Source organism: Drosophila guanche, unplaced genomic scaffold, assembly GCF_900245975.1.
Source record: "Drosophila guanche unplaced genomic scaffold, DGUA_6, whole genome shotgun sequence".
Lineage (NCBI taxonomy): Eukaryota > Metazoa > Arthropoda > Insecta > Diptera > Drosophilidae > Drosophila > Drosophila guanche.
This window is the reverse complement of record NW_022995752.1, coordinates 5,118,855-5,129,949: the sequence shown is the minus strand read 5'-3', so window position 1 is coordinate 5,129,949 and position 11,095 is coordinate 5,118,855. Positions and strand designations below refer to the sequence as shown.

At 50.8% G+C, this 11,095-nt stretch overlaps 1 protein-coding gene across 2 annotated transcripts; it reads right to left on the bottom strand.

Moving 5' to 3' along the window:
• Positions 1-428: 428 nt before the first annotated feature.
• On the bottom strand, positions 429-10,592 carry LOC117588236 (probable chitinase 10). Of its 2 annotated transcripts, XM_034279386.1 has the most exons (8): positions 10,492-10,592; positions 8,321-8,379; positions 4,475-8,260; positions 4,224-4,409; positions 3,887-4,166; positions 2,307-3,824; positions 2,062-2,242; positions 429-2,005 (listed from the first exon to the last, which is right to left on the bottom strand). In XM_034279386.1, exons 2-8 carry the CDS (start codon positions 8,351-8,353, stop codon positions 619-621), a joined length of 7,371 nt encoding a protein of 2,456 aa, XP_034135277.1. In that variant the 5' UTR covers positions 8,354-8,379; positions 10,492-10,592; the 3' UTR covers positions 429-618. The 2 variants fall into 2 exon arrangements, with proteins under 2 accessions (XP_034135277.1, XP_034135278.1); XM_034279387.1 differs by lacking the exon at positions 2,062-2,242 and having other exon boundaries at positions 429-1,188; positions 2,893-3,824.
• Between the last annotated feature and the right edge of the window lie 503 nt (positions 10,593-11,095).

Here is an 11,095-nt window from a genome sequence, read left to right as displayed (position 1 = left end):
CCACGGTTTTTTGGGTATTTCTGGGAAATACTCGACTAGATTCGTGCCCTTAGTTCTACATTGTAGCTTATAGTCCTCGAAATGATATATTAGAGAATGTTTTAAAGTGCTGGCAATTGGAATTCCGATGATCTCACCATCTGCAACAATCACTTCGTAGGCGCCACATAGAGAAAGAAAGACAATGAATTTGATTTCGCAATTTCCCATTCTTTACTGATAAGAAAGGACTCATCACACAGACAAGCTACTGATTATAACTAGTAGCTGCTCAAACATGGCGAACTTCCCATCGCAGTCTAAATGAGTTTAGCGCGTGACAAATGATGCTTTATGGACCAACAATTACTACTTCGCCGAAGGATGTTATTGATCTTGTTGTTCTTGTCTGTTCCCCGAATTTCTTGGCTAAAAGAACGCAGTTTTTGTAGCATAAAATATCAGTTTATTGGGGATAGGATAGGTTTGGAGTTTGGGTTTTTCGTGCTTATACAACTAAATGGCAAAAATCTTGACAATAGATTGCGAGCCCAGTCAGCAGCAATGGATTTTTTTTTTTTCAAGCAGAAGACGGCATACGAGATATGATCACTAAGTAATATTCCGGAATATTGATTATTATGTGCAATCGTTGGTCCGCTGTCCGGGAATGCCGCGCAGCTCCTGGTTGAGGGTGCGCAGAAGCGGATGCTTGCCACAACCGCAGCGGCCGTGGAAGTCGTCGAGATCCAGGGCCCAGACCATGCCACCGCCAAGCTTCAGACTCCGCACAAACTGCGCCTTGCGTCGAATATCCGCCACATCATCGTAGGAGACCCATTGATTGCCGCTGTAGGCATACGGACCGATGCGACCCTCCTCATCCCGGACCACAGTCCAGCCTCCGTTGCTGACCTTCTCGCAGATCTCGTAGTAGGCCAGGAATCCTCCGGCGCGTGTGTATGTTCCTGCTTGTCCGGGTCCCGCCGTCTTGTCGTTCAACGAGCGATGCTTTTGATCCGAAAGCGAAAAGGATTGTCCATAGAGCGGCATGCCCATGATCAGCTTACTCGCGGGCGTGCCCTGATCCAGCCAGTAGTGAATGCTGAAGTTCCCGTTAAAATACGGATTGGCATCGCCCTCAACATAGTACAGAGGCGCCACATGGCCCGTTTGCTTGTCCCAGTGGCCATGGAAGTCGTATGTCATCACAGCGATCCAATCAAAGTAGCGCGACAGCTGGGGCACATCGTAGCCCGCATCGATGACCATTTTGCTGGGCGACACAGCGGCTGATAGAAGCAATCCTCTGGGCCGGAAGGCATCCGATAGCTCCCTCACCAGAGCCGCAAATCCTTGCTTCTCTGCGGGTGATCCCTTGGCGCAGTCCACCTGCCAGCACACGGGATACTCCCAGTCGAGATCGAGTCCCTCAAAGCCATACTTTTCCACAAACTGCAGGACACTCTCGATGAAGCGCGCACGCGCCTGAGGGTCCAGCACCAAACGGGCATATTTGCTGCCCAGCGAATCATTCCATCCGCCAATGGCCACGGTTACCCGGAGACCCTTCTGCTTGTACTCCACCACTCGCTCGTAGAACCTGTTGTCGATATCCGCCCACGAGTCGTGTGTCTTGATGGTCAGCGAGTTGCTGTTTAGCACCGCAAACCCATACACAATGTGGGTGCACAGATTGGCATCGATATCTTCGGGAACGTACTTACCCTGCCCCGGACGATACCAAGCCCAATTGGTGAAGTAGCAGACGACCTTGTAGTCCTCTCCACTGCCCAACGCCGGTGCTGGTGTTGGTTTGGGTCTCGAAATGGGCTTCTTGTTGGGCGGTGTAAAGGGTTTCTTGGTGGGTTTTGTGGCTGCAGGAGCGACTGCCGTGCTGCTGCTGCTGGTAGGTTTTGGTCGATGTATGGCCGGTGCTTGGGTGGTTTGATCCGCGCGCACCGAGCATTTGGCATTGTTGGGCCAATCGCAGTAGTTTTCATTCCAATGAAGACCCGCAGGGCAGCTATAAAGGGAAACATTTAGCATGAACAAAAGAGGGGATTTAAATCTTTGGCCTACCGCTGCTCTACAAGCTCTCCGTATTGGCAAATGTAGTACTTGTTACAATCTCGCTCATGGGCCAAGTAATTTCTGCCTTTGCAGTCGATGGGCTGTCCAGCAGCGGCTACTCCTGCGGCTTCCGTCAGCGGAGAAGCACTCGTGTTGATGCTGGGCTTGGGCGGCTCCTTGTCGCCAGAAACTAAAATAATTACAGACAGAAAACATGAAAGGCCGTTGGATATGGGCTTAATGGCAGCGCTTACTCATAGTCTTCTCACTGTTCTCCAACAAACACTTGGGATGTGGTCCACCATAGCCACGCAACACACGATTAATGGTCTTTAGCAGGGGATACGATTCGCAGCCGCAGTCGTTTTTGAAGTCGTCCAAATCGAGGGCCCAAATCATGGCACCACCCAGACCCATGGCCTTCACGTACTCGCTCTTGTGGCGTATCATTGGGGCATCGTCAAAGGACACCCACTGGTCCCGGAGGTAGGCGAATGGACCCATTCTGCCCCTGGCATCTCTGACCACATTCCAGCCACGCTGTCGGATGTACGTGCAGATCTCGTAGTAGGCTAGGAATCCACGTGCTCTGGTGGCCTCTCCCGCCTCGCCACCGCCATAGGTGGGGGCATTCAGCTGATGATCGTTCGACTGGGCCAAGGAGAAGGACTGGCCGTACATGGGCATGCCCATGATCAGTTTGCGCCGATCGGCGCCACTCTCCAGCCAATAGTTGATCGAGAAGTTGGCATTGAAGGTGGCGGTGCCATCGGGATGCTCGTACATGGGCGCCACGTGTCCCGTCTGCTTGTCCCACTGTCCATGGTAGTCGTAGGCCATCACGGCGATCCAATCAAAGTAGCGCGACAGCTCGGGCACATCGTAGCCCGCATCGATGACCTTCTTGTTGGGCGAAACGGCAGAAGACAGCAGCAGACCCTTGGGTCTGAATGCCACAGATAATTCCCGCACCAAGTCGGTGAACCCGCGCTTCTCATCGGCCGTGCCTTTCTTGCAGTCCACCTGCCAGCACACGGGGTACTCCCAATCCAGGTCCAAGCCATCAAAGCCATATTGTTCGATAAAGTCCATCACATGGCGAATGAATCTCGCACGGGCCTGGGCACTCCTTACCAAACGCGCGTACTTATCACCAGCAGAATCGTTCCAGCCGCCAATGGCCACTGTGACCTTGACGCCCTTCTTCCTGTAGGCCACCACACGCTCATAGAACTTGTTGTCCAGATCCGCCCACGAATCGTGCGGCTGTATTGTCAGCTTGTCCCGATTTAACACCGCGAACCCATACACAATGTGGGTGCACAGATCCGCATCGATGTCCTCGGGCAGGAACTTGCCCCCGCCCTGACGGTACCAGGCCCAGTTGGTGAAGTAGCAGACCACCTTGAAGTCTCCAGGGGATGCCGGTTCGGTTTCCACTTCAAAGTCACCCTCCTCGATGTCTTCGTTGGGATCGACCTGGTTTTCTTGCGAGGATTCTGAGGAGCCGCCTGCCTCGTTGCTGGACTCTTGGGAGGAGGTGTGCCCTGGCTGGGCAGCCTCTACTTCTATGGCTTCAACTTCGTTTTCATCTTCTCCCGAGGTTACTTCTTCGCCTCCTGCCGCTGCTTCCTGAGAGGTTTCTCCTCCAGCCGCTGCTGCTTCCTGAGAGGCTTCTCCTCCTCCTGTTTCATTCTCCACAGAAGCGGTGCCGGCCTCCTCCGAAATGGCCTGCTCTTCCACTGATTCTGGCTCAACGGGGTTCAAGCCAGCTGTAAGGCAAAATTTGTAGAGCTTTTAACTGACACAAAATCGACTGCAGGTAAAAACTCACGCGCTGGTTCATAGCCACTGGGTGGATCCTTGAGGACATCGTGGATTTCCCTTAGCAAAGGATGCACCCCCTCACCGCATCGATTACGGAAGTCATCCAAATCGAGGGCCCACACCATGCCGCCTCCCAAGTCCAAAGCTCTGACCAGCTGCGACTTCTTTCGAATCATCTCGGGATCATCGTAGGACACCCATTGGGTGCCCTTGCGTGCATAAGGACCCATGCGACCGCGTTCGTCCTGGACAACCTCCCAGCCTTGATGCTTCACACGATCGCAAATCTAAGGAGGAACAATAGTGAGCTTTGCGGTCTTGTTTTGGTTAATCCCAAACCCCACCTCGTAGTAGGCCAAAAAGCCAGCAGCTTTGGTGAATTCTCCCGCCTGGCCGGGTCCTGGCGCCTTGGCATTCAGACCATTATTGTTGGCATTCTCCAGGGTAAAGGATTGGCCGTAAAGAGGCATGCCCATCACAATTTTACGAGAAGGAGCTCCCTTTTCAATCCAGTAGTTCAAGGAATAGTTCTGTGAGAGATCGAATGTTTCAAATCAAGGAAAAGTCATAGAAACTCTCCTGATGTTGTACCCACCGCATTAAAGTAATCAAAATCATCATCTGGATGATGATACAGTGGAGCCACATGTCCTGTCTTCTTGTCCCACTGTCCATGGAAGTCGTAGGTCATCACGGCAATCCAATCAAAGTATTGCGACAGCTCGGGCACGTCGTACCCCGCGTCGATAATCTTTTTGCTGGGCGAGACGGCCGTGGAGAGCAGCAGTCCTCGTGGCTTGAACGCCTCCGAGAGCTCACGCACCCATGCAGTGAATCCTTGCTTCTCCTCAGCGAATCCCTTGCTGCATTCGGTCTGCCAGCACACGGGATACTCCCAGTCGAGATCCAAACCCTCGAATCCGTACTTTTCAATAAACTCAAGAGCATGGCGGATAAACTTGGCACGTGCGGCAGCACTCCGCACCAGGCGACTGTACTTGTCGCCCTGGGAATCGTTCCAGCCGCCCAGAGCGAGGCTCACCTTGATGCCCTTGCTCTTGAGGCCGCTGACTCGCGTGTAGAAGTTGTTGTCAATGTCCGCCCAGGAGTCGTGGGTGCGCAGCGTCAGCTCGGAGTAGTCCAGCACTGCAAATCCGTAGACAACATGGGTGCACAGGTCCGTGTTGATGTCGTCGGGCGTGTAGCGACCCAAGCCCTTGCGGTACCAGGCCCAGTTGGTGAAGTAGCACACGACCTTGTAGTAGCCATCCAATGGCTCCAGCAGAGGCTTCTCCGTGGGATATGTGGGTCGGGGCGTCGTTGTGGGTTTCTTTGTCGTAGGAGCAGGCTTGGCTGCCGCTGGCGGCTTTGGTTTCGTGCCAGATCCTCCGCTGGATCCACTGCCTCCATTCTGATTGCACTTTGCAGCTGCTGGCCAATCGCAGTTCTTTAGAGCTTCATTGTAGTGCAGTCCCGGTGGACAATCGGCTGCCTGCAGGCGATTCCATAAGCAAAACAGATACTTGGAGCAGTCCCCAGGGTATGGAACTCTCTCCTCACCATTGCAGGGATCCTCCTCGCTGCTACGCGTCGATTGTGTGATCCGCAGATACTTTTTGCTCGTCACACACTGCACATTCTGAGGCCAGTCGCAGATCTTTCGTATGCCATCCCAGTGCAAGTCTCCGCCGCATTCGTTGGGCACCAGAGCACCATTGATGCAGATGTAATACTTGCCACAGTTCTTGTGCGTGTAGTACGCCCCCTCGTTGCAACGAGCAGACATCGGTGGTCTGGGACGCCTTGTGGTGCGATGGGGACGCTTTGTGGTGCTTCCAGTGACAGCTGTGGGTCTCCTCGTGGTGCTACCTCCCACTGCCGCCGCCTGCTGCTGCGTGGGCTTTGTGGGTTTCCGAGTGGGCTTCACACTGGTTGTGGTCTTTCTGGGTTTTTTGGATGTGGAAGGAGCCTGAGCCTGAGGTCTCGCCGTACTCGTCTCCCACTTCACCGAACATTGCGCAGAGGCTGGCCAATCGCAGCCCTTGGCATCGTTGTTCCAATGCAAGCCCCCAGGACAGAACTGCTGACGCAGTTCCCCCGCAATGATGCAGTGGTAATAGGCATTGCAGTTCTTCGCATCCGCATAGAACTCTCCTGCGGCACAGTTCGAGGGCTGTACGACGGGATAGATGACAGCAGCAGCGGGTATTGTGGTGTGTGCGGGTCTGGCGGTGGTTCGTGTGGGCTTACTCGGAGGTCGCCTTGTGGTCGTGGAACTCCACCAGGAGATCGTTGTGCTGGCTGTGGTGGTGCTCTTGGGTCTCTTGCTCGTGGTAGTCGTCACTGTGGTGGTTGTGGTGCTTGGCTTGGGCTTCGGCGTGGTGCTGATGCCTGCCTCCCAGCTGGGCCATGCTGTTGTGTGCTGATGATTCGGTCCTCCTCCCGCCGACCCATCGCTACTTATGGTAGTCATCTGTGGCGGCACAGGCGTCACCGCTGCCGGTGGACGTTCGCAGTTTGAGCGAGTTGGTGGCTCTGTATTCAGTCGACCCAATGCCCGATTGATGGCCTTCAGCAGGGGATACGATTCGCTGCAGCAACGATTCTGGAAATCATCCAAGTCCACGGTCCAGGCGGCCACACCCGCAAAGTCATTGTTGGCCGCATACCGGGCCTTGGCCTCCACACTGGCGGGATCCTCGTAGCCCACCCACTGGTCCTTCATCATGGCAAAGGGGCCGGATCTCCTGTTCGAGTCCCTGCCTGTCAGCCACTTGGACTTGCGAATGCGCTGACAAATCTCGTAGTAGGCCAGCATTCCCGGCTGCTTGGTTAGTTCTCCTGCCTCGCCCGGTCCTGCGGCTGCCACGCCCTCGCCGACCAACTTCTGTTGCGTTTTGGCCAGCGTAAAACTCTGGCCGTAAAAGGGAATGCTGAGTATGAGCTTCTCCCGGCGGGCACCCATTTTCACCAGCAGCTGCATGGTGTAGTCCGTGTTGTACTGCGGATACTTATCCGTGCTCTGACCATAGAGTGGACTCACATGACCCGTCTGCCCCTCCCAGGCGCCGTGATAGTCATACGTCATCACCGTCATGTAGTCTACAATGTCCGACAGGGCAGACAGCTCGTAGGCCTCCGTAATGATCTCTTTATAGCCGGAAATGGCCACTCCCAGCTGGAGTTTGGGGTTGACGCGCTGGAACTCGGTTCTTAGTTCCCTTAGCAGCTTCGTGAGATTCGGCTTATCGCTCGCTGGACCCTTGGAGCAGTCGCTCTGCCAGCACTTGGGATAATTCCAATCGAGATGGAGGCCACCGAAGCCATGTCGCTGCAGGAAACCCGTCACACTAGAGGCAAAGACCTTTCGCTTGATGTCATCGCTGACCAAACGGGAGTACTTGTCGCCACTGGAGTCCGTCCAACCACCCAGGGCAATCAGAACGGGCAAGCCCAGCGAGGTGATCCTCTTGTAATACTGATTCTCAATGTCCACCCAGGGATCGAATTCCCTTATGGTCAAATGATCCGGATCCAGAGAGGCAAAGGAGTAGATAATGGCGGAGCACAGCCGTGGATCGATCTGTTCGGGTGCAAAGTGTCCATCGGCCTTGCGGTAGAAGGCCCAGTTGGACATGTAGCACAGCACCTTGGGTGCCGCATTGTAGTTTTTCTTCTTCTCAGCTGCCTTGAGCTGCGCCAGTGCACCATAGGCGGGTTCCTGCTCCCCCAGATGCGACTGCGCCTGCGCCAGTGCGCCGTACGACTGGGGCTCCCTGTAGGGATCGAGCTCATCAATATGCTCCAGTTGCTCAATGTTGACGGTCTTCAGAAGGTGTTCTTCAATATCTGCACTCTTGAGGAGCTCCTGGTGCTCAGAACCCGCTCTATATGGCTGCGGATGATAGTCATCTGTGGTGCCTGGAGCTATGAAGGCCGCATATTTATCCGACACCGTCCAGGGATCTGGTTCCACCAGTTGCGTGAGTTTTTCGGGCTCTTGCTCCTCTCCCACATCGATATCTCGTACATAACTCTCAAAGTTTATGGGTTCTTGAAAGTCATTGTCCTCGTCCTCGTCACTTGGTGGCGCCTCAACGGAGTCCCTGACAAAGGAACGCAACGGTGAGGATTCCCTTAGCTGCGCCACATTCTTCTCGTTCACTGTGGGCACACTCTCCACGGCGCTGCGCAGCGGCAGAAAGGTGTCCCCGAAAGAGGGTCTGACGCTGAAACGACTCAGTGCACCGCCATCATCCTCCAGGGGCATGCTCTCCACGGCAGAGCGAACGAATGCCGGCTTGTAGCTGGGCGCCACGTGCACTTCCGGGGCCTCAATGCGTATGTGTCCATTGGCGGACACAGCACAGAGCCAGAGGAGCTGGAGGGGGGGGATGCATTAGAATATGCTGAAAGGATCAGGCAGGAAGGGAAATCTTACCAGAAGCCTGCAAAGCGTAGTAGACCTACGCATCTTCTTGAAATCAACTTCCAGTCAGGCTGTAAAGATAGATAAAAGAATGAACATCGATAAGGTCTGAATATCCCATACATATTCATGCTTCAGTTTTGGGAACTGCCCGTTGCACTCTTCTGTGTATGATTTATACCCTACATTGTCACGTCTGCCTACGACAACGCATGGGCTGTCGATGGGGTCTGGGGCTTGGCATACATACAAATTAGGTAAAGGCGTCTCGATGTACGTTCTTGGATGACAAATTGGGAAGTAAATGGGGAAGCTCATTATTGCCCGACGCCCGGAACTTGTTGAAATGCCTTTTGTTGTTAGTTTTGTATGGCCCCTGTAAATGTCAGTTGATTATGTTACCTGCCTATAGGCTGGGCACGTCCTAAATCTAACAACACCTTGAGGATTTTGCGCTTGTTTTTATCAAATTCTAAATAACTTTCCCACCGCTTGTCAACTGGCTATAAATTCGCATGAAAGTAAACACTTAAACTGGTTTAAATTCCGTCGAAATTTGCCATTAATTTCATATGTACAAGTATATTGTTCTCTTTATTGTGCAAAACAATTAAACTAATTCGATTGAAAGTGCCGAAAGATTATAAATTTACTTGGGGCTTCTGCGGTTTTGCGGGAGTTGGGAATGTTAAAAAGCTATGATTAGATTCAGGCCTTGCTACAACAGATAGTTTAATAGTTTACTTCACTTTAAACACTTTTAAACAAATGAGAGAGATTGAGCAAAAGCAAAAGATTCTTTAGAACCTGTCATTAAAAAGAGGGCAGGAGCACAAGTAGCAAGTAGATCCGTTTAAATGGCTTCCAGTTTTTAATTTAAAGAAGTGGAAAGCACAAGCAGAAAAGGCACCAAAACGATCGAAATTACGGAAGAGGAAGGGAAACACTCGGAAATGAGTGAAATATTCAATAAAATGCTAATGCAAAAGAATAGTTATGGAAGAAGAGGAGATTGGAAGCACATTGAGTTCAGATGAAATTAAATTTTAATTACTGCGGCGAATCTCGTTTGAAGAATAATGTAAGTGACTTGGATTTAATTGTTATAGTTTATTCCGAGCATAACCTTGATTATTTTACCTGGCAATCGTGCCACTAGATTCTTAGTTTTTCAGGCTAATTACGTACGAAATTATAACCCTGTGGCCGCACAAGCACATAGAAGTCATACTCATAAATGGCCCTATTCTGCCAAATAATCTATTTGCTTGCCTTCTGGTTGATTGATTTATTTTTGTCGTCGAGTGCCAAGCCCCTTTCCCTTTCTCCCACTCCCCCACTCACTGTTGAAAGGTGTTCTGTTTTGCCAATTTCTTTTCTTCTTTCGACTTCGATATGCAAATGGCCTAAGAATTGGGTTAAGAGCTTAACGATCGTAACCGGTTTCTGTGGTTTGATGTTATTCTTTTCGATTTGTGGAGGTCCCCAAATAACGATACGTAACATCGCTGATTTTATGGTAATTATGAAGAAATGTAACCAACGACAGCAGCAAAAATATGTGTAAAAAGACGTTGGACAAGTTTTGGTTGGGATAAACAATCTTGGGGATAAAACTCTTTCTCTTGGGAAAGCGCCTGCAACGGAACGGAAAGGGACGGTTCAGGTTCTGGGGGTTCATTGAACGCCAACACCAGTGATCCCGAGATCTTTCTTTCTGCTCTCTTGAAGCTCCTGGGATGCTCAATGGGATTGCGCAATGTGCGTCCGGTTTGCTGGCTGGGAGCTTTCTTCGTGGGAGTGTAAGGTGAAAGGTGTTCTGATCTGGTCTTAGAAAAATTTATTTTTTGCCAGCGTGGAAGATTTTAAATTTTGTGTGAGAACTTGGATACTGGGGATATACATATATTTACACTCGAACGAGTTGTATATAGTGGATTTTTGTGGCACTATTAAAAATACATTAACTTCATTGGAGTCTCTGTTTCAACTCGAATTTCCCATGCACTTCACGTACAAACGCACCGACTCACTCACTCAATCCACCAACAACTGGACACATCACTGTATGCATTCGTACATTAATTTTACGGGTTTTTGTTGGCTTATTCTCAAAAAACTGGCGACACAAATTCTAGAAAGAAAGTGTACCCCACACACAACACTGCACTCCTCCCACTCACTCAGTTCTTAAGAATGGTATTCCAATGGGTAATCCGAAACTTCTTTCACTCCTTTCCTTCACTCGTTTTAATTCGCGTTCAACGTTCACGCATGCGCGGACGCCATCAGACTGTTGCGAACCAACCTGAGGCGGCTCCTATTTATACTCGATTAAACGCAAAAAAAAGAAGGAACGTCACCAAAAGAACGTTCTAAAGTTTTTTAAAAGAAAGATGAAAGGGGGAGCTTTGTCTAGCCCCAAAGCGTTGCCTGTATGCTCTACGAAACGAGGGTATACCCTGCCATAAAGTTATGGGATTAAAAGGTGCTAAAAATAAGATAATCTGCAATAAAAATGTAGCCCAAAAATTGAATATTTTATAGCAAAAATAATGTTTATTCTTTTCCAGAGCAATAAAGTAAAATTTTAAGCCGATTTGTTAGGGTATCCCAAAGAATTATCTTTACTCCGTATAATTTATGTAGACATAATGCAAAACCCAACTGTTTTTGCTGCTTTTTGCTTTGTTTATGTGAGAGTAGTGAAATAAAAACAAAAATTCGTGGACAACACCTGCAAATGGAGGGGCTTCCGATGTCAACGCCCACGTAGTCGTATTGTAA